General features: G+C 42.4%; 1 protein-coding gene across 1 annotated transcript; it reads left to right on the forward strand.

Moving 5' to 3' along the window:
* The first annotated feature begins 23,533 nt into the window (after positions 1-23,533).
* On the forward strand, positions 23,534-24,507 carry LOC145100798 (transcription factor PRE5-like). Its single transcript, XM_079037928.1, has 2 exons — positions 23,534-23,903; positions 24,251-24,507. The coding sequence occupies exons 1-2, from the start codon at positions 23,772-23,774 to the stop codon at positions 24,401-24,403; spliced, it is 285 nt and encodes a 94-aa protein (XP_078894054.1). The 5' UTR covers positions 23,534-23,771; the 3' UTR covers positions 24,404-24,507.
* The last annotated feature ends 27 nt before the right edge of the window (positions 24,508-24,534 follow it).

The following is a 24,534-nucleotide window of genomic DNA, read 5'->3' on the forward strand; positions in this document are numbered from 1 at the left end:
ATGGTGACTTGGGAAACTGCGAGACAATACTTGGGACGAGTATGAGTAGGTGTGAATGGTAGTAGAGGCCTATACTACCGGAAGCACATGACTCACACTTGGATCAGGGAAAGTCACAAGGTTACCAAGAAGCTAGTAATTGATTTCGTTTTATTCAAGTGTGTTGTTACCATCGTTTCGGTAATGACTAAGAAGATTGTTGATATTCCGACCCTAGTGGCCATATCGAATCGAGTCCGACTACGATGAGTATGTTGTGTGGTTCAGAGAACCAAGTTTGATGTAGCGTCCGACTTAAACCAAACGATTGAAATCAAAGCGATCAATAGAAATATCGCGCTCGTTGTTAAAGAAGTTGGTAGCTAGAAATTCCTAATGTTAAAGTGTGATTATATCACATTAGAACATGAAGGAAGGCATAGTCTGTTTTAGAATTTAACTCTAAGAGACCTAAGTCTAAGTGTTGCAACATACGATGATAGGTCATTAGAATATGACACATCGATCCATAGGAGTAATAAAAGAAGTCATCTCAAGTTCGTATCCAGTAAGGATCGAGATTTTGACTTGAAGATCATAATTTGGAGTCTAGCCTGAGGAAGAGAGCAGGTGCACGATCGAGTACTACATACAGTCAATAAGTCTTCAAGATAGACTTGAAGGAATGTAGAAGTTATAATTATTACCTAGGATGAAGAGATGACGTATAGAGTCATTATACGACCATGTTTCGTTGATGATTCTGGGACGTAATCATCCTAAGGGGGAGATAATTGTAACGCCCGCAAATCCGGGCTAATCAAATTAGTGGCAATAGGAGTCAAAAACGCCTTTTCGACAAAAGATTATTTATAATAAATAATCTTAACCAAGTTGTAGTATATGTCACGAGGTTTCCGTACATATAAAGAACGCCGAAATGTGAGTTATAACGAATAAGTTATGGCCCATCGAAGTTGTACGGCAAAACCGGCACGACACCGGGAAGCGTAAATAGTGAATTTACGATAGAGCGAGATTTAGCCTTAGCAATCTAAACAAAAGTCGTAGAATATGTTAAACTAAGAACATCGATAAAAAGAACGCCCAAATCTGACTTCGTATGAAGAAGTTATGATTTTTCGAAGTTTCGGACTAGCAATGTACAGCCCGAAATTCAAATATTTGATCGAGCGGTTTTTAGCCGACACGACCTGAACGAGAATCGAAGATCTCGTTAAGAGTAGCGTAACGAGAAAAAGATGGGCGAAAACGGATGTCGGATGAAGAAGTTATGAGGATTTAACGGACCAATCATGTCCCGGCCCGTTAATAATAAAAAATTTAAAATCGAGCCAAAATTAGCCGACGAAGTCTAAACGAAAGTTGTAGAGTACGTTCCCACCTTCGCGTGGATATAAAGAACGTCAAAAACGGAGTTCGTATGAGAAAGTTACGAATTTTTAAAGTTGGAAAGTAAACTTGCGAAACTGATGCATGAAAGGATGACGTGGCCGAACTCCCAGCCGTCGGATGAAATCGCTTCGGATGGTGACACCTGGTGCGAGGGTTACGCCCAGCGTAGCGAGGATACGCCTAGCGTCCGAAGAACGCCCCGTGTCCGAGGCCAAGTACGCCCCGCGTACTTCGGTTCTTATCCGTCCGATGGAGTGCAAGACAGTTGGTCCGAAGCTGGCAATCTTATCCGAGGAGTACGCCCAGCGTACCCTCAGTACGCCCAACGTAATTCCGAGCTTCGGTCCCTATAAATACCATGCGAATTCTTCCGGATTTTTCACACATTTTCACTTCTCTCTCTAAACTACTTTCTCTCTCTAACCCTTTTGGAGTCCCCTAAGCCCTAGTTAAACCCCTAGCACCCTAGGGAAGCCCCGAGGCTCCCGGAGTCCCGAGAAAAAGGAGTTTTTCGGTTTCGAAACGCTGCTCCAATTAAGTCCCGGTTTTCGATAAAATTCGCTGTAAGTGTGCTACGCTTACGCAATTTTTTATATAGCTTTCAAATAATTATAGGAATGTTATTAGGTCCTTAAAATAATTATTTGGGCTATTATTATGAGTTATATTGAGCGTTATTAACGCTTAATAATAGTCAGACTAATTAATTTGTCGCGGTTATCGTTAAACTAAACCCTAGTGGTATCGGTACTAGGTTTTATCGAAGGAATATCGTTTCGAGTGTATCGAAGCGCTGTCCGAGTGCTGAGTCACCACCTACTCAGGTGAGTGCATAGTCCCTTTCATCTTACACATAGATATGAAGTATTTTATATAAACTACGTGCTATGTGTGCATATTATCTGAATACTTGCTGTCTATGTTGGATGAACGTTTTATACATGTTTTAAAGGATTTAAACTGTATACGTATTTTATATATACGAATATGTTGGGTATGAGATGGGTAGATGAATGATGAGAGATAGAAGATGACGTGAGTATACATTGGCAGCTACAGACTTAGTGCCTATGGGACAAACACCGGTAGCTATGGAATTAGTACCTTTTAGACGTTGGTAGCTATGGACTTAGTACCTATTAGATAAAGACTGGTAGCTATGGATTTAGTACCCGATGAATAGACTATAGCAGCTATGGAATTAGTGCTTTATGAACGAACATTGGCAGCTATGGATTTAGTGCCAGTCCCATAACCCTGGAAGTAAGGGACTTCGGAATAAACGAATGCAGGATAAATGACTCTTAGGTTAAATCCTTAAAGAGTAAAGAAGATAATGGGGAGGGGTAATTGGGTTGATTGTTTGATTGAACATAATAATTATATTATTGTGGGTTGAAAACCCTATGTACTCACCAGGTTTCCCAACCTGACCCACTCAGTTTATGTATATCACAGGTGACAAAGTGAAGTGACATTACACTGAGAGATTTAAAAGAGATGTAGATCACTAGTGTAAATCATTGTAAGTTCTGTTTATGCTTATGTTTCGGTATTAACGATGACATCCCAAACGTTTTAAAATGAAATAAATACGTTTCCTCGAAAATGTTTTAATAACGTATTTACCATGTTTTTCTGGGAACAAATTCCGCAACCTTTTTATTAAATGAAGTACTCTGATTTTTATAAAGCATAAACAAAATCGGTCCTTTCTGGCCGTGATTTTGGGGATGTCACAGAAACTCCCTCGACAGTTGTTGTGCCTCTCTGCCTAGTGCAAACTTCCTCTGGAATCTCTAAACAAAGTCCTCCTATGTCATCTCTACTACTCCTGCTCTCCCCACGGCTCAGGTAACCTCCTCCCACCAGTCCCACGCACTGTCCCTCAGCAAGCAGGATGTGAATTCTATCTTTTCCCCTCAGGGAAAAAGCTTGCTCGTTGAGCATTCTCCATGTCAGCGATCCAACATCGACTAGGTATGGGGTCCTTAACCCCAATGAACTCAAGCACTCCACATGCCTTGAATTCCCGAAAAGAGGGAGCTCCAGCCTTGAACTAACTCATGACAATCTCCGCTCAAAATAAGATGAGACGCTCCTCCATGATCTCCATAATCCCCTCGTTGACCATAATGAAAATCACCTGGCTAGCGTCAAGGATGCCACAAGTATCCTCGGGTTTAATAGGCTCATGCAATCTCTCATCAATTGGTTTAGTGCATGAACGTGAACCTCCGCGAGTAGTCACTACCATCCTCAAACTGAAAATACAACATAAAAACAATCAATCAAGATATTTGAAGGGACTCCTGGACACTAGCCTCCTTAGAGATTCCAGACCAGCCCTTGCCTCAGGTACAAGTCCTACGTTTCCAATAGTATGGGCCCAATACTACCTTCCACATATACATGTACCATCCCCAAGGCCAATCTGATTCCCCTAAGTTACCCCAATACAACCATAATAACCTATGCTACACAACATACACATTATATACTCTTATAGATAACCCTCAACTTCTACACTTGCAGTACTAAGTACCACAATCAACACCACTGGTTGCCCTATGCATGAAAGTTGTACACAAAATAGAATCACATAGACTGTCGAATGAAGATTCTACCCTAAATCCACAGCAACACATGAAATAGAAAATGATGCCAAACCAATCTTTCTAGGGCTATGTATTCCTAAGCATATAAAACTTTGAAAGCATAAAAATAGCAAATAACAAAGCCGATATCAATTCCAAGTAATATATAGCATCCATTCTATTGAGCTACTAGGCATCACCCATTCATGCAATTCTATCATATGATTCCTGAAGATATCCTCAACCCTAGTCTAACATGCAATTCACATATTAGGCATACTCATCATAACACATAGGTATGGTAACTTTAAGAAACACTTACTTGAGCTCGGCTGATTGCACGCATCACATTTCCTGCTTTCTTTAAAGAATCTTTTTGAATGTTTTCAGTTCTTTTTATTTTAAAAATATTATCATTTCCTCAGTTTGTGTTCTGACACACCCGGAGGTGTGCCCAAATCCCTCAAACCAAATCTCTGATACCAACCTGTAACAACCCAAAAACCACGATCAAAATTTTCATTTTTAATCAATCACAAAAGTTACAATTGTCACATTGTTCCAAAACCATTCAATAATAATTATTTTCAAATCATCAGAGTATAATGGCATAACACGGAAAAGTAATTAGGGGTGAATGATGCGCCATCAATCTGGGCCTTTCCCTATAGTACCGGAAGTACCTGAAACCACAAATATAAACCATACACAAAAGCTTAGTGAGTTTCCCAATCGTATCACATACTAAAAGAACACATGTAAGTGACATGGGTACCCCCATGGTCTTTTCCACACAATGTCGGGGACCAAATCCTGGTCTTATATATGAGTGCCATATACTACCTCCATGGTCTTTCCTTGCGATGCCAAGGGCCAAATCCCTGTCTTACACTCAAGTATCATGGGCTACCTCCATGGTCTTCCATTCCATTATCATAAAAGTCCACAACATTCTACAAAATAAGAAATGGTCCGATATTGGTGCCTTCGACACATGACCCTGGTGCGAAGACTCACCTCAACTACTAAAATCCCAAACCAACACTTAGGTTGTTATGCTGGATAAACTGCCATGCTAACTAAAAAATAAGGTCCCAAAACAATTGGCTCAAAATCCATACTAAGGCTTACAACATAAGAATAATGTCCAAAGTCGGATGGGCTAAACTAGAACTAAAGCCCAATAAAATCCTAGGCCCCAACCAAGGATCAACTAAGGCCCATAATGCGTCCAACAACTAGAGTCGCCCATCAAAAAAACTTTCAAGGCCCAAACCCATCAAACAAGCCCATCAATTTGCCCTAAAGAAAAAATTCAACTGATCTAGGCCTTATGCACAGTGTACAAGGTTGAAGCGAGAATCGCAACTAACAGAGACAGTACGTGTGACGTATAGGAAGTACGCACGACATACGCAACCCACATGCAAGACATGAAAAAAGTGACATAATCACTTAAGACTAAACGATTAAAACTCATATCTGGAACTTTTATGACCATTAAGGCCATAAAGTTGCAAACTTTATGCCTTTGGGTGGACACAAAGAGCCCAAACTCTAAAACCTAGCTTATCACATCCAAACCTAGATTCTAGCACATGAATGGGGACACAACAAGGTTCAAGCTTGTACCTTTATGATATAAAACGACTAGAAACATTTGAAAATACAATATGGAGGCTTAGGAGTAGCACATACTCACCAAGATTAAACTTTAGGGACAAAAAGGAGGAAACTTGACTCAAAATGGAACTTAAAGAAACACAACCAAAGTTGGAGCTTTATATCTTCTAGTGGTGCAAAATGAAGAGGAGATGCTAGATCCAAACTGTTGAGGGCAAAACTTCCTTCTTGAGCAATCTTCTTCACAACCAAAAGCACACACTATCACACAAAAAGCTCCAAAAATGTCAAAATGCACTAGGGTTTGCTAAGAGGGTCGAGAAAGGGAATGGGGGCTTGTAACACCGTGAAAATTTACAACCAATTTCAACTTTTCAAAAACAACGCATATTCATGAAGTTATTACAAAAAGGTTTTCAGTTCCTTTACTATCAGAGTATCCCAGAAACATCAACATAAAACTGAGGAGCTGTACGATCACGCCTTCGCCTTGCTAAGGTCTCCTGAAGTGCCTGGAACAATACACTGAAACTGTAAGTCCGAAAGCTTAGTGTGTTACCCCCAAAATACCAACCACAATACCACACACATATCATATCACATCATAAACAGAACAGCCATGCATATCGAGTCTACAGTGTGACTGGTCCGCCTGCGCCAGGCCTTCAGTCCACCCGGTTCACTCTCTCCGAGTCTACAGTATGACTGGTCTGCCCGCACCAGGCCTTCAGTCCACCTGGTCCACTCTCTGAGTAGACAGTATGACTGGTCCGCCAGCACCGGGCCTTCAGTCCACCAGGTCCACTCTCTGAGTCTACAGTATGACTGGTCCGCCCGCACCGGGCTTTCAGTCTGTCTAGTCCACTCTCCAAGCTTCGGCACGTTTGGTCCGCCCTCTTGGGGCCTTCAGCCTATCCGGACCGCTCGCCGGGCCTTCGGTTTAACCGGTCCGCCTGGGGTATGTTGGCCTACAGCACAAAGCCGAACCCGCCTCAACCCAACCCCAGTCCAACAACCATGTGCACATAAACATATAATCATATAACATCTCACTACTAATCAAACCGATCCAACATATCACATAACATACCAACATCCTAACCAGGATAGCGACCTAACCGGTCACTAGCATAGCATCATCCTATATACCAGGATACCGACCTTAACCAGGTCTCTACCATATACCATCCTAACTACCAAGATGCAGACATAGCAATGCAATAACATAACAACAACTACCAAGATTTCCTTCCGATAAAGGGTCGGCCTTGGCGCCTTAGACCCTATTGATATAGTGAGGATAACTCACCTGCAACTGCCGACTTGAAGAAATAAGATCACGCTGCTCCGACCACCAGCACGAACTCCACCACTGAACATTACCAATTAACCAAATTCAATAAACACCAATAATTACCAAAATACCCTTGGAAGTCAAACTGGTCAACCCTTGGTCCAAGTCAAAGTCCTCAGTCAAAGTAAACCTTCCTGGTTGGTTGACCCTACTCACCGAGTAGACCCGTTGACTCGTCGAGTTCCTATGCTCAGAAACTCCCATGCCACGACTCAACTCGCCGAGTCGCCCCAAGACTCGTCGAGTCCAACAAGCTCTGAGTTCCTTCTTGCTCAACTTACCGAGTCATCCCTCGACTCACCGATTCACAGCTCATCCAGAAAAGGTTAGGATACCACGACCAGACTCGCCGAGTCCAAGCACAGACTCGCCGAGTTGTTCTTCCAACTCGCCGAGTCCATGCACATATTTGTACAACTCATCGAGCACACCCATGTGACTCGCCGAGTCTCTTCAGTTCTCATTCCATATATAGGCTTTTCAAGCTATGTAGGGACTCTAATCCATAGATCCACTCTTCTACAGCCTAACCCTCACATAAAGTTGCAAACTTTACGTGAAAGCAAGAAGATATAAGCCCAAAACACTTCTAGGGCTAGGGTTAAAGACAAAGGGCTTCACCAATAACTCTTAGATAGGACCTTTATGACCTGTTGGGCCATCACAAGTCTAGATCTGAAAAATCCTGTATAATGGGTACCATGCTCAACTCTGACGTAGCCTTAATGCGTGTATCTGAAACATAAGCCAGAAACCTAGAACAACACTGCTACAAAAACCTCCTATCCCTCCTAGCTGAACAGAGAGTTGGTCCATGCGAAGCTTTCTCACTAGAAATAACCAGTTCTCCCGCCACTTGGGGTTTGAACTCTCACCAACTGCCGCTCACAATCAATCACAACCCCATTAGGCCCCAACCAATCCATCCCAATGATCACCTTCAATTACCTCAAAGGAATGTTACCAAATCAATAGGAAACCTCTCAGCAAACATGTCCAAGATACACCCTCAGAAGACACTCGAAGCATTCATGGTACGTTCATCCGAAATCTCCACCTCTAGATAGGAACCTAGAGTTCCCGGAGCGTGCCGAAACTTCTTGTTGAGTGCAAGAGACAAGAAGTCTCGAGTAGCCCCCAAATCAAACAAGATATGAGCAGACAAACCATTGACCAAAAAGGTCCCTATACAAGATCATAATTGAAACAAGCATAAATCAAGGAAATAATAAAAGATAAGTCTAGAAGACATACCAGTCACAACATCCGACACTTCATGCGCCTTATCGGTGGTCAACTGGAAATCCCTACTCTTCACCACAGGGCCCTCCGCCCTGCCATGCCGGCCGTCGGTAATCATCAAAGCGGCTGGCTGGCGCCACCACTACTCCTTTAGAAAATCTTGGGGAATTGGCCTTTTTAAGCCCGGTCTGATTGTAATGGAAACAAATCAGGCCCTTCTTGGGGCAATCTCTACTCATGTGGCCCGACTGGCAACAACTGTAACATACCGACCCTGCTGCTCGACAAGCTCCATTGTGCGACTTGTCGTACTTGGCATAATGACTCCGACCCTGTTGGCCTCTGATATGGGTATCAAAGGTTTTGGTCCTTTTGGCTGGACCTACAACCAACTGAACCTGCTCTGGCTACCGCTTCTCCCAATGCTCCAACTCAATATCCCGCTTGTGAGCCTTCTCACTCATGTCATTTAGGGTTTTACACGCCAAGAAACTCATGAACTCCCAAATATCATCCCTCAACATAGCATGATATCTCATCTTCCTCATCTCCTCATCCACAACATACTCAGAACCAATAGCGACCACTCCCTAAATTTGGCGGTAATCTCCGCCATAGTCTCCGAAGTCTGGTGAAGGTCCTGAAACTCCCTCGACAGTTGTTGTGCCTCTATGCCTAGTGCAAACTTCCTCTGGAATCTCTAAACAAAGTCCTCCTATGTCATCTCTATTACTCATGCTCTCCCCACGGCTCAGGTAACCTCTTCCCACCAGTCCCACGCACTGTCCCTCAGCAAGCAGGATGTGAATTCTATCTTTTCCCCTCAGGGAAAAAGCTTGCTCGTTGAGCATTCTCCATGTCAGTGATCCAACATCGACTAGGTATGGGGTCCTTAACCCCAGTGAACTCAAGCACTCCACATGCCTTGAATTCCCGAAAAGAGGGAGCTCCAGCCTTGAACTGACTCGTGACAATCTCCGCTCAAAATAAGATGAGACGCTCTTCCATGATCTCCATAATCCCCTCGTTGACCATAATGAAAATCACCTGGCTAGCGTCATGGATGCCACAAATATCCTCGGTTGTAATAGGCTCATGCAATCTCTCATCAATTGGTTCAGTGCATGAACGTGAACCTCCGCAAGTAGTCACTACCATCCTCAAACTGAAAATACAACATAAAAACAATCAATCAAGATATTTGAAGGGAATCGTTGACACTAGCCTCCTTAGAGATTCCAAACCAGCCCTTGCCTCAGGTACAAGTCCTACGTTTCCAATAGTATGGGCCCAATACTACGTTCCACATATACATGTACCATCCCCAAGGCCAATCTGATTCCCCTAAGTTACCCCAATACAACCATAATAACCTATGCTACACAAAATACACATTATATACTCTTATAGATAACCCTCAACTTCTACACTTGCAGTACTAAGTGCCACAATCAACACCACTGGTTGATCTATGCATGAAAGTTGTACACAAAATAGAATCACATAGACTGTCGAATGAAGATTCTACCCTAAATCCACAGCAACACATGAAATAGAAAATGATGCCAAACCAATCATTCTAGGGCTATGTATTCCTAAGCATATAAAACTTTGAAAGCATAAAAATAGCAAATAACAAAGCCGATATCAATTCCAAGTAATATATAGCATCCATTCTATTGAGCTACTAGGCATCACCCATTCATGCAATTCTATCATATGATTCCTGAAGATATCCTCAACCCTAGTCTAACATGCAATTCACATATTAGGCATACTAATCATAACACATAGGTATGGTAACTTTAAGAAACACTTACTTGAGCTCGGCTGATTGCACGCATCACATTTCCTGCTTTCTTTAAAGAATCTTTTTGAATGTTTTCAGTTCTTTTTATTTTAAAAATATTATCATTTCCTCAGTTTGTGTTCTGACACACCCGGAGGTGTGCCCAAATCCCTCAAACCAAATCTCTGATACCAACCTGTAACAACCCAAAAACCACGATCAAAATTTTCATTTTTAATCAATCACAAAAGTTACAATTGTCACATTGTTCCAAAACCATTCAATAATAATTATTTTCAAATCATCAGAGTATAATGGCATAACACGGAAAAGTAATTAGGGGTGAATGATGCGCCATCAATCCGGGCCTTTCCCTATAGTACCGGAAGTACCTGAAACCACAAATATAAACCATACACAAAAGCTTAGTGAGTTTCCCAATCGTATCACATACTAAAAGAACACATGTAAGTGACACGGGTACCCCCATGGTCTTTTCCACACAATGTCGGGGACCAAATCCTGGTCTTATATATGAGTGCCATATACTACCTCCATGGTCATTCCTTGCGATGCCGAGGGCCAAATCCCTGTCTTACACTCAAGTATCATGGGCTACCTCCATGGTCTTCCATTCCATTATCATAAAAGTCCACAACATTCTACAAAATAAGAAATGGTCCGATATTGGTGCCTTCGACACATGAACCTGGTGCGAAGAGTCACCTCAACTACTAAAATCCCAAACCAACACTTAGGCTGTTATGCTGGATAAACTGCCATGCTAACTAAAAAATAAGGTCCCAAAATAATTGGCTCAAAGTCCATACTAAGGCTTACAACATAAGAATAATGTCCAAAGTTGGATGGGCTAAACTAGAACTAAAGCCCAATAAAATCCTAGGCCCCAACCAAGGATCAACTAAGGCCCATAATGCGTCCAACAACTAGAGTCGACCATCAGAAAAACTTTCAAGGCCCAAACCCATCAAACAAGCCCATCAATTTGCCCCAAAGAAAAAATTCAACTGATCTAGGCCTTATGCACAGTGTACAAGGTTGAAGCGAGAATCGCAACTAACAGAGACAGTACATGTGACGTATAGGAAGTACGCACGACATACGCAACCCACATGCAAGACATGAAAAAAGTGACTTAATCACTTAAGACTAAACGCTTAAAACTCATATCTGGAACTTTTATGACCATTAAGGCCATAAAGTTGCAAACTTTATGCCTTTGGGTGGACACAAAGAGCCCAAACTCTAAAACCTAGCTTATCACATCCAAACCTAGATTCTAGCACATAAATGGGGACACAACAAGGTTCAAGCTTGTACCTTTATGATATAAAACGACTAGAAACATTTGAAAATACAATATGGAGGCTTAGGAGTAGCACATACTCACCAAGATTAAACTTTAGGGACAAAAAGGAGGAAACTTGACTTAAAATGGAACTTAAAGAAACACAACCAAAGTTGGAGCTTTATATCTTCTAGTGGTGCAAAATGAAGAGGAGATGCTAGGTCCAAACTGTTGAGGGCAAAACGTCCTTCTTGAGCAATCTTCTTCACAACCAAAAGCACACACTATCACAAAAAAAGCTCCAAAAATGTCAAAATGCACTAGGGTTTGCTAAGAGGGTCGAGAAAGGGAATGGGGGCTTGTAACACCGTGAAAATTTACAACCAATTTCAACTTTTCAAAAACAACGCATATTCATTAAGTTATTACAAAAAGGTTTTCAGTTCATTTACTATCAGAGTATCCCAGAAACATCAACATAAAACTGAGGAGCTGTACGATCACGCCTTCGCCTTGCTAAGGTCTCCTGAAGTGCCTGGAACAATACACTGAAACTGTAAGTCCGAAAGCTTAGTGAGTTACCCACAAAATACCAACCACAATACCACACACATATCATATCACATCATAAACAGAACAGCCATGCATATCGAGTCTACAGTGTGACTAGTCCGCCTGCGCCAGGCCTTCAGTCCACCCGGTTCACTCTCTCCGAGTCTACAGTATGACTGGTCTGCCCGCACCAGGCCTTCAGTCCACCTGGTCCACTCTCTGAGTAGACAGTATGACTGGTCCGCCAGCACCGGGCCTTCAGTCCACCAGGTCCACTCTCTGAGTCTACAGTATGACTGGTCCGCCCGCACCGGGCTTTCAGTCTGTCTAGTCCACTCTCCAAGCTTCGGCACGTTTGGTCCGCCCTCTTGGGGCCTTCAGCCTATCCGGACCGCTCGCCGAGCCTTCGGTTTAACCGGTCCGCCTGGTGTATGTTGGCCTATAGCACAAAGCCGAACCCGCCTCAACCCAACCCCAGTCCAACAACTATGTGCACATAAACATATAATCATATAACATCTCACTACTAATCAAACCGATCCAACATATCACATAACATAGGAACATCCTAACCAGGATAGCGACCTAACCGGTCACTAGCATAGCATCATCCTATATACCAGGATACCGACCTTAACCAGGTCTCTACCATATACCATCCTAACTATCAAGATGCAGACATAGCAATGCAATAACATAACAACAACTACCCGGATTTCCATCCGATAAAGGGTCGGCCTTGGCGCCTTAGACCCTATTGATATAGTGAGGATAACTCACCTGCAACTGCCGACTTGAAGAAATAAGATCACGATGCTCCGACCACCAGCACGAACTCCACCACTGAACATTACCAATTAACCAAATTCAATAAACACCAATAATTACCAAAATACCCTTGGAAGTCAAACTGGTCAACCCTTGGTCCAAGTCAAAGTCCTCAGTCAAAGTAAACCTTCCTGGTTGACCCTACTCACCGAGTCAACCCGTTGACTCGTTGAGTTCCTATGCTCAGAAACTGCCATCCCACGACTCAACTCGCCGAGTCGCCCCAAGACTCGTCGAGTCCAACAAGCTCTGAGTTCCTTCCTGCTCAACTTACCGAGTCATCCCTCGACTCACCGATTCACAGCTCATCCAAAAAAGGTTAGGATACCATGACCAGACTCGCCGAGTCCAAGCACAGACTCGCCGAGTTGTTCTTCCAACTCGCGGAGTCCATGCACATATTCGTACAACTCATCGAGCACACCCATGTGACTCGTCGAGTCTCTTCAGTTCTCATTCCATACAGAGGCTTTTCAAGCTATGTAGGGACTCTAATCCATAGATCCACTCTTCCAAAGCCTAACCCTCACATAAAGTTGCAAACTTTACGTGAAAGCAAGAAGATATAAGCCCAAAACACTTCTAGGGCTAGGGTTAAAGACAAAGGGCTTCACCAATAACTCTTAGATAGGACCTTTATGACCTGTTGGGCCATCACAAGTCTAGATCTGAAAAATCCTGTATAATAGGTACCATGCTCAACTCTGACGTAGCCTTAGTGCGTGTATCTGAAACATAAGCCAGAAACCTAGAACAACACTGCTACAAAAACCTCCTATCCCTCCTAGCTGAACAGAGAGTTGGTCCATGCGAAGCTTTCTCACTAGAAATAACCAGTTCTCCCGCCACTTGGGGTTTGAACTCTCACCAACTGCCGCTCACAATCAATCACAACCCCATTAGGCCCCAACCAATCCATCCCAATGATCACCTTCAATTACCTCAAAGGAATGTTACCAAATCAATAGGAAACCTCTCACCAAACATGTCCAAGATACACCCTCAGAAGACACTCGAAGCATTCATGGTACGTTCATCCAAAATCTCCACCTCTAGATAGGAACCTAGAGTTCCCGGAGCGTGCCGAAACTTCTTGTTGAGTGCAAGAGACAAGAAGTCTCGGGTAGCCCCCAAATCAAACAAGATATGAGCAGACAAACCATTGACCAAAAAGGTCCCTATACAAGATCATAATTGAAACAAGCATAAATCAAGGAAATAATAAAAGATAAGTCTAGAAAAGATACCAGTCACAACATCTGGCACTTCATGCGCCTTATCGGTGGTCAACTGGAAATCCCTACTCTTCACCACAGGGCCCTCCGCCCTGCCATGCCGGCCGTCGGTAATCATCAAAGCGGCTGGCTGGCGCCACCACTACTCCTTTAGAAAATCTTGGGGAATTGGCCTTTTTAAGCCCGATCTGATTGTAATGGAAACAAATCAGGCCCTTCTTGGGGCAATCTCTACTCATGTGGCCCGACTGGCAACAACTGTAACATACCGAGCCTGCTTCTCGACAAGCTCCATTGTGCGACTTGTCGTACTTGGCATAATGACTCCGACCCTGTTGGCCTCTGATATGGGTATCAAAGGTTTTGGTCCTTTTGGCTGGACCTACAACCAACTGAACTTGCTCTGGCTACCGCTTCTGCCAAAGCTCCAACTCAATATCCCGCTTGTGAGCCTTCTCACTCATGTCATTTAGGGTTTTACACGCCAAGAAACTCATGAACTCCCAAATATCATCCCTCAACATAGCATGATATCTCATCTTCCTCATCTCCTCATCCACAACATACTTAGAACCAATAGCGACCACTCCCTAAATTTGGCGGTAATCTCCGCGATAGTCTCCGAAGTCTGGTGAAGGTCCTGAAACTCCCTCGACAGTTGTTGTGCCTCTATGCCTAGTGCAAACTTCCTCTGGAATCTCTAAACAAAGTCCTCCTATGTCATCTCTACTACTCCTGCTCTCCCCACGGCTCAGGTAACCTCCTCCCACCAGTCCCACGCCCTGTCCCTCAGCAAGCAGGATGTGAATTCTATCTTTTCCCCTCAGGGAAAAAGCTTGCTCGTTGAGCATACTCCATGTCAGCGATCCAACATCGACTAGGTATGGGGTCCTTAACCCCAATGAACTCAAGCACTCCACATGCCTTGAATTCCCGAAAAGAGGGAGCTCCAGCCTTGAACTGACTCGTGACAATCTCCGCTCAAAATAAGATGAGACGCTCCTCCATGATCTCCATAATCCCCTCATTGACCATAATGAAAATCACCTGGCTAGCGTCAAGGATGCCACAAGTATCCTCGGTTGTAATAGGCTCATGCAATCTCTCATCAATTGGTTCAGTGCATGAACGTGAACCTCCGCGAGTAGTCACTACCATCCTCAAACTGAAAATACAACATAAAAACAATCAATCAAGATATTTGAAGGGACTCCTTGACACTAGCCTCCTTAGAGATTCCAGACCAGCCCTTGCCTCAGGTACAAGTCCTACGTTTCCAATAGTATGGGCCCAATACTACCTTCCACATATACATGTACCATCCCCAAGGCCAATCTGATTCCCCTAAGTTACCCCAATACAACCATAATAACCTATGCTACACAACATACACATTATATACTCTTATAGATAACCCTCAACTTCTACACTTGCAGTACTAAGTACCACAATCAACACCACTGGTTGCCCTATACATGAAAGTTGTACACAAAATAGAATCACATAGACTGTCGAATGAAGATTCTACCCTAAATCCACAACAACACATGAAATAGAAAATGATGCCAAACCAATCATTCTAGGGCTATGTATTCCTAAGCATATAAAACTTTGAAAGAATAAAAATAGCAAATAACAAAGCCGATATCAATTCCAAGTAATATATAGCATCCATTCTATTGAGCTACTAGGCATCACCCATTCATGCAATTCTATCATATGATTCCTGAAGATATCCTCAACCCTAGTCTAACATGCAATTCACATATTAGGCATACTAATCATAACACATAGGTATGGTAACTTTAAGAAACACTTACTTGAGCTCGGCTGATTGCACGCATCACATTTCCTGCTTTCTTTAAAGAATCTTTTTCAATGTTTTCAGTTCTTTTTATTTTAAAAATATTATCATTTCCTCAGTTTGTGTTCTGACACACCCGGAGGTGTGCCCAAATCCCTCAAACCAAATCTCTGATACCAACCTGTAACAACCCAAAAACCACGATCAAAATTTTCATTTTTAATCGATCACAAAAGTTACAATTGTCACATTGTTCCAAAACCATTCAATAATAATTATTTTCAAATCATCAGAGTATAATGGCATAACACGGAAAAGTAATTAGGGGTGAATGATGCGCCATCAATCCGGGCCTTTCCCTATAGTACCGGAAGTACCTGAAACCACAAATATAAACCATACACAAAAGCTTAGTGAGTTTCCCAATCGTATCACATACTAAAAGAACACATGTAAGTGACATGGGTACCCCCATGGTCTTTTCCACACAATGTCGGGGACCAAATCCTGGTCTTATATATGAGTGCCATATACTACCTCCATGGTCTTTCCTTGCGATGCCGAGGGCCAAATCCCTGTCTTACACTCAAGTATCATGGGCTACCTCCATGGTCTTCCATTCCATTATCATAAAAGTCGACAACATTCTACAAAATAAGAATTGGTCCGATATTGGTGCCTTCGACACATGACCCTGCTGCGAAGACTCACCTCAACTACTAAAATCCCAAACCAACACTTAGGTTGTTATGCTGGATAAACTACCATGCTAACTAAAAAATAAGGTCCCAAAACAATTGGCTCAAAATCCATACTAAGGCTTACAACATAAGAATAATGTCCAAAGTCGGATGGGCTAAACTAGAACTAAAGCCCAATAAAATCCTAGGCCCTAACCAAGGATCAACTAAGGCCCATAATGCGTCCAACAACTAGAGTCGCCCATCAAAAAAACTTTCAAGGCCCAAACCCATCAAACAAGCCCATCAATTTGCCCCAAAGAAAAAATTCAACTGATCTAGGCCTTATACACAGTGTACAAGGTTGAAGCGAGAATCGCAACTAACAGAGACAGTACGTGTGACGTATAGGAAGTACGCACGACATACGCAACCCACATGCAAGACATGAAAAAAGTGACATAATCACTTAAGACTAAACGATTAAAACTCATATCTGGAACTTTTATGACCATTAAGGCCATAAAGTTGCAAACTTTATGCCTTTGGGTGGACACAAAGAGCCCAAACTCTAAAACCTAGCTTATCACATCCAAACCTAGATTCTAGCACATGAATGGGGACACAACAAGGTTCAAGCTTGTACCTTTATGATATAAAACGACTAGAAACATTTGAAAATACAATATGGAGGCTTAGGAGTAGCACATACTCACCAAGATTAAACTTTAGGGACAAAAAGGAGGAAACTTGACTCAAAATGGAACTTAAAGAAACACAACCAAAGTTGGAGCTTTATATCTTCTAGTGGTGCAAAATGAAGAGGAGATGCTAGATCCAAACTGTTGAGGGCAAAACTTCCTTCTTGAGCAATCTTCTTCACAACCAAAAGCACACACTATCACACAAAAAGCTCCAAAAATGTCAAAATGCACTAGGGTTTGCTAAGAGGGTCGAGAAAGGGAATGGGGGCTTGTAACACCGTGAAAATTTACAACCAATTTCAACTTTTCAAAAACAACGCAGATTCATGAAGTTATTACAAAAAGCTTTTCAGTTCCTTTACTATCAGAGTATCCCAGAAACATCAACATAAAACTGAGGAGCTGTACGATCACGCCTTCGCCTTGCTAAGGTCTCCTGAAGTGCCTGGAACAATACACTGAAACTGTAAGTCCGAAAGCTTAGTGTGTTACCCCCAAAATACCAACCACAATACCACACACATATCATATCACATCATAAACAGAACAGCCATGCATATCGAGTCTACAGTGTGACTGGTCCGCCTGCGCCAGGCCTTCAGTCCACCCGGTTCACTCTCTCCGAGTCTACAGTATGACTGGTCTGCCCGCACCGGGCCTTCAGTCCACCTGGTCCATTCTCTGAGTAGACAGTATGACTGGTCCGCCAGCACCGGGCCTTCAGTCCACCAGGTCCACTCTCTGAGTCTACAGTATGACTGGTCCGCCCGCACCGGGCTTTCAGTCTGTCTAGTCCACTCTCCAAGCTTCGGCACGTTTGGTCCGCCCTCTTGGGGCCTTCAGCCTATCCGGACCGCTCGCCGGGCCTTCGGTTTAACCGGTCCGCCTGGGGTATGTTGGCCTACAGCACAAAGCCGAACCCGCCTCAACCCAACCCCAGTCCAACAACCATGTGCACATAAACATATAATCATATAACATCTCACTACTAATCAAACCGATCCAACATATCACATAACATAGCAACATCCTAACCAGGATAGCGACCTAACCGGTCACTAGCATAGCATCATCCTATATACCAGGATACCGACCTTAACCAGGTCTCTACCATATACCATCCTAACTACCAAGATGCAGACATAGCAATGCAATAACATAACAACAACTACCAAGATTTCCTTCCGATAAAGGGTCGGCCTTGGCGCCTTAGACCCTATTGATATAGTGAGGATAACTCACCTGCAACTGCTGACTTGAAGAAATAAGATCACGCTGCTCCGACCACCAGCACGAACTCCACCACTGAACATTACCAATTAACCAAATTCAATAAACACCAATAATTACCAAAATACCCTTGGAAGTCAAACTGGTCAACCCTTGGTCCAAGTCAAAGTCCTCAGTCAAAGTAAACCTTCCTGGTTGACCCTACTCGCCGAGTCAACCCGTTGACTCGTCGAGTTCCTATGCTCAGAGTCGCCCCAAGACTCGTCGAGTCCAACAAGCTCTGAGTCCCTTCCTGCTCAACTCACCGAGTCATCCCTCGACTCACCGATTCACAGCTCATCCAGAAAAGGTTAGGATACCACGACCAGACTCGCCGAGTCCAAGCACAGACTCGCTGAGTTGTTCTTCCAACTCACCGAGTCCATGCACATATTCATACAACTCGTCGAGCACACCCATGTGACTCACCGAGTCTCTTCGGTTCTCATTCCATACAGAGGCTTTTCAAGCCATGTAGGGACTCTAATCCATAGATCCACTCTTCTACAGCCTAACCCTCACATAAAGTTGCAAACTTTACGTGAAAGCAAGAAGATATAAGCCCAAAACACTTCTAGGGCTAGGGTTAAAGACAAAGGGCTTCACCACTAACTCTTAGATAGGAACTTTATGACCTTTTGGGCCATCACAAGTCTAGATCTGAAGTAGCAACTTCAGATCTAAGCCTCAAACTCGAGATAGCTCCCAAACAAGCTAATGAATCCCAAATCAACCACCATTCATGAGTCAATAATGAAATAGCTTAAGGAGGAGGTTCCTTACCCCTGAAATATGCCCAAACAGAAGTAGATTCCAGATCTACCCAAGCCCCTTGATGATGGCCTCCAAATCCCCAAGCTTCTTACACCAAATTTCTCTTCCAAGCTCTAATTCTTCATCAATGGAGTCACACACACGAGATGAGGGTTTCTGGATCTCAAATGGGTAGCAAAGAGGCTGAAGGTGGCTTATAATGTGCTTTATATAGGGCACAATCATCGGATTAGGGTTTTCTCCCTTCAGCACCAACTCGCAGAGTCCAGCTGCCGTCTCGCCGAATTAATCACTTAACACATGACCAGAACCGCGACTCGACTCGCCGAGTCTATCCATTGACTCGCCGAGTCGACCTTGCTTATTTACACTAAGAACCCTGAACTTGCACTTCTGAACTCGGGGTGTTACAAGGCTGAGGTGGGGGGGGGGGGGTCTTTGAGGTTTAAATAGTACAAAAACCCTATTATGTCTGAGCCACGTACACCCTGCATACATGCATACAGGAGTACGCACAGCGTACTCACACGGAGGCCATTACGCTAAGCGTAGAAGGGTGTATGCCCCGCGTACACAACTCATACCAAAATTTCAAGATTTTAACTTCATAGGCCTAATGAGCAACCAAAACAAACTCAAGGGTTCAAAAGCAAAGTTGATAAATCTTAGATGTTACAAAAAAAAAAAAAGAAAGAAAAATTAAGAACTTAAGGAATTATCATGGTTTTGAGGATCAAAGTGATCACTAATCCATATAGGAAGTAGAGAGAGATTTTTTTTAATAAGCATAGCAGTCACACAAACTTTCTAATTAGGGCTAAAGAGGTACAATGACAAGTTGAATTAAAAATTACTTGTGTGTCAAACCCAAAACATCATTAGTAGTTCCACAAGTCCGAAAACTTAGACATGCTCATGGAGCACCGCAGACTTGCACATCGAACACAACATATATTGGTGCATCGAGCACAACTAATATTATGTCGAGCGTCATTGCTAACTTTCATTAATAGAAACGAGGGTAAAAGGAATATCAATCTCCACAAATCAAATCAACATTCAATTCTAACAATATGTTATCGATATATGAGATTTTTTTTGGAAACGACAAATATATTAAAATAGGTTACCCTCCCCTAGCAAGGAACTAGAAGAGGGACCAGAAAAAAAAAACAGGATACAAGTGAGTACAAAAATTACAATCCAGAAAATGGAGAGATCAACCACTCCTCCCAACTACAAATACCATTATTACCCCTATGCTTTAACCAAGAAAAGACCATAGACTTAATGCATTCTGTTCCATTATGAACTAAAGTACCCTCCATTTGAAATAATATTTTGTTCCTAAATCTCCATAAGTTCCAAAGCAAGCCATAACAAATGACAACAAACCTTTTCCTTTTCACTTGACTGTTCCCCCAGGTGCTAGCGAAATGAATCAGATCGCTGATGGTTTTTAATGAGGCTTGTTCAGTCGTTACACCACAACAACTCTAAATGCAGTTCATTATCCGGGTAGCGAACGGATAATCAATCAGCACGTGGTCCGCACATTCTAGCCTTCTAATTCATGAACTACATAATGTTGAGTTCACCATAATACCCCTCCGCTCCAAGGCTACAGCTGATGGGATTCGACTTTGCGCAACTCTCCATATAAAACATAACATCTTAATCGGTACCGCTTTACTCCATACAATCACAAGAGCAACGGGGATAGTAACTTGCAGCTTATTGATAAGTTGCCTAATAGAACAAACGGATCACATGCCATCCGACGAGAGTTTACATCTCCAATGATCCATTCCCAATTCTAATCGAATGTCAGAAGCTTCACTACTGAGAGCATTTACATCAGATTCAAGCCCCCGATCAGTAGGTCTAGACTTCCACGTCCAAGTTTGATTCAAGCCACCAATTCTGTCAGATAAAGTGCACCTTTTCTTTGCTTCCAATTCGAATAAGGCAACGTATTTTGTTTTTAAACTACCAGAGCCTAACCAATTATCATACCAAAATAGAGTTTTGTTCCCTGAAGCAATTTTGACATTAAAAATATCATGGACCTCCAGTCCATGATCACACCAAACCTTTTTGGTGCCAGCAATATTGTTCCAAACTCCGATGTACCTTTGTCTGGATAAATACTCGAACGGTTTATTCGATAAGTTATGGATACCATATATTACCCTAGCCCACGGAGAATGAGTTTCGTTATTCAGCCTCCACCACCATTTCACAAGTAGACAAATGTTTAAGGCTTGTATGGAGCCAACTCCCAGCCCCCCGCCTTCTTTGGCTGCAAGCACTTTTTCCCAGCTTACCCAGTGAATTTTCTTTCTTTCATCATAACCGCCCCATAGAAATGTATGCCTTATCTTTTCCAATTGTTCTAATACACCCAATGGAGCTCTGAATAAGGATAAATAGTAGGTAGGGAGATTGCCAAGGATTGACTTTATTAAGGTAAGCCTACCACCAAACGATAAGGTTTTAGCCGTCCATAAGGAGAGTTTAGAATGAAATTTCTTGATTATAGGCTTCCAATATTTTATTAGATTCATATTGGCGCCGACCGGAACTCCGAGATAATCAAATTGATGATCCCCCGATACACACCCAAGTAGGTTATCCCAATTCGCTGTTTCAGACGGGTTAATACCAATACCAAATACCTTCGACTTATGAAAATTTACTTTGAGTCCCGAAGAGATATGAAAACACCTTAGAATACGTGCAAGATTCTTGAGGTTTGTCCTTGACCACTCCCCAATGAACAATGCGTCATCCACGTAAAATAGGTGAGATAGAATAGGCCCATTACCCGGGATTTGAACACCATTAAAGAGCCCCTTATCACAAGCGGATTTGAGAGCCACACCCAATCCTTCCATAGCGATAATGAACAGATATGGGGAGAGTGGATCACCTTGGTGAACTGCCCTAGATATAGGGAATTTTCTTGTTGGAGACCCGTTAATGATTACCGACGCCCTCGAAGAATTCAGGCAGCCACGAATCCACATCCTCCATTTGTTTCCAAAGCCCATATGTTCAAGAATTGAATCAAGATATTGCCAATTCACTGAGTCGAATGCCTTATCAAAGTCGACTTTAAAGAGAAGGATCTTTTTATGGGCTATCTTTGCCCATGAACACACCTCGTTAATCATGAGGGGACCATCAAGTATGCATCGACCATCCACATAAGCAGACTGTATGTCACCTATTAGTTCCCCAATAACCGACTTCATCCGATTGGAGAGTAACTTGCTTATTATCTTGCTCAAACAACCAATTAGACTAATAGGACGGAAGTCATTCAGGGAAAGAGGGTCTTTGATTTTAGGGGCAAGAGTGATGAATGAAGAGTTGCAACCCCAGGCAAGCTAGCCAAACTCTTCGAAATGCATCACAAACTTCATCACATCATTCTTGATCATGTCCCAGAACTTTTTAAAGAACTTGATGGTGAAACCATCAGGTCCAGGAGCTTTTTCACTTCCACAATCCCAAACGGCGACTTTAACCTCTTCTAGAGTAAAAGAGGACTCGATTCTAATGGCATCCATCATTGAAATTGTTCTAAACATCGGGTTAATAAGTTTGGGTCTATACACATGAGCATCCGAGAATTTATCTTGAAAAAATCTGAACACTTCATCCTTGATCTCCTCAACCCCTGTCATCCAACGCCCATTAATCATGAGACTATGAATAAGACTTCTTCTATTTTTACTGTTAATGTACCTGTGAAAGAACTTACTGTTTTCATCACCATCAATGGTCCATTTGATGCGAGCTTTCTGTTTTAGGTCAAGTACCTTAAAACGTTCCCACTCTGTTATCTTTTTGATCCCATCGTTCCAAATGCCCATTTCCTCTTAAGAGAGAGGTCTGGATTCCGCAAGTTTTTCTATATCTTTAACCTTAGTTAAAGTGTTATTCACCTCTTGCCTTTCTTTTTGATCCACTTCCTCCCTCCACTGCTTAATTATCTCTTTTAAGAATCTGAATTTGGCAGGCAAGTATGTGTCAGGAGTCCCATACCCCGTAAATCGATTCCATGTGTCAGTTACAACTTGTTCAAAGCCATCTCTAAGGAGCCACAAATTAAAGAACTTAAATGCGATCGGCCCAAAATCAGACGTACTAGATGTTAGGGTGATGGGACAATGATCCAATAGCTCACGAGGATGAGCAGTAAAGAACTGAGAGGAAATAAACAGAGAACTAACAAATCTGGGCTCCCACTAGTTGTAATGTAAACAGACGGCTCGACAAATAAATAGAGAACTAGTTATTTAAATAATGAATTAATTAATAAGTTTATATGAAGAAGGGATCATTTAAATAATGGACAGCTTACTTTTTCGAAAGCAATTGTCTTCTTCATATTCAACATCGTTGGGCATGCTTCACACACATCATATCGTACTCTTTCTCTTTCTTAGTGTAAATTGTTGCATCACTGACCTTCTGTCGAAAAATACTGCGTTATTGACGTGAAACTGATACTATTTTGCCTAAACATTGTATTTATACATCATTGCCACCTCTCTCAAAACACCTCTTTTTCTTTCTCACCTACTTGTCTTTCAAATACAAATTTTATGGTAATGTCGAGCAGAAGGTCAAGGCAATCGTCAACCGGAGCTTCCAAGATCACCGATGATGAGATCATGCAACTTCTCTCAAAGTTGCAGCAACTTCTTCCCGAGATAACAAATCGGCGTTCCAACAAGGTAAGCGTTCTCACTTAATTGATGAATTGGTTGTTCATAACGCCAATGGCCGATTAGAAAACTGATTGTCTATAAATTATGTTTAGGGTTTCTCCTATAGTTATGTTACAAAAACAACTCGAAACGACTGTGGATACTGTATCTTTGACTGTTCCTAGAATTATTTTAATTTATACAACTGTGCATGTGAAAGTCGATCCAAATCAGAAGTCTTTTCTCGAGTCACATGATCTACAGAATATGACTATACCACAGTACATTCACGTACTCTTCTAACCAAAGTTCAAAGTTTGTTGGCGTGTGTAGTGTGTGTATTTTCAGTAAATATATGGCATTTAAAAATACAGGCGTCGGCTTCGAAGGTGCTACAAGAGACTTGCAGCTATGTGAGAAGCTTGCATAGGGAAGTTGACGATCTTAGCGACCGATTGTCGCAGCTATTGTCCACCATTGAAGCCGGCAGCCCCGAAGCTTCAATTATCGAAAGTTTAATGATTTGATTTGAATGGACTTTTTTCTAATTAGATGAAATAATATTGTATTTCAGTTAATTAATAATCTGATTGATTTCTGGGGGTCGAAATACCCTTGTGGGGATTATTTATGTATACCGTTTGGAATTATATATGTA

The sequence above is a fragment of the Lactuca serriola genome, chromosome 4 (assembly GCF_051521515.1).
Source record: "Lactuca serriola cultivar US96UC23 chromosome 4, Lser_US96UC23_V15, whole genome shotgun sequence".
Taxonomy (NCBI): Eukaryota; Viridiplantae; Streptophyta; class Magnoliopsida; order Asterales; family Asteraceae; genus Lactuca; species Lactuca serriola.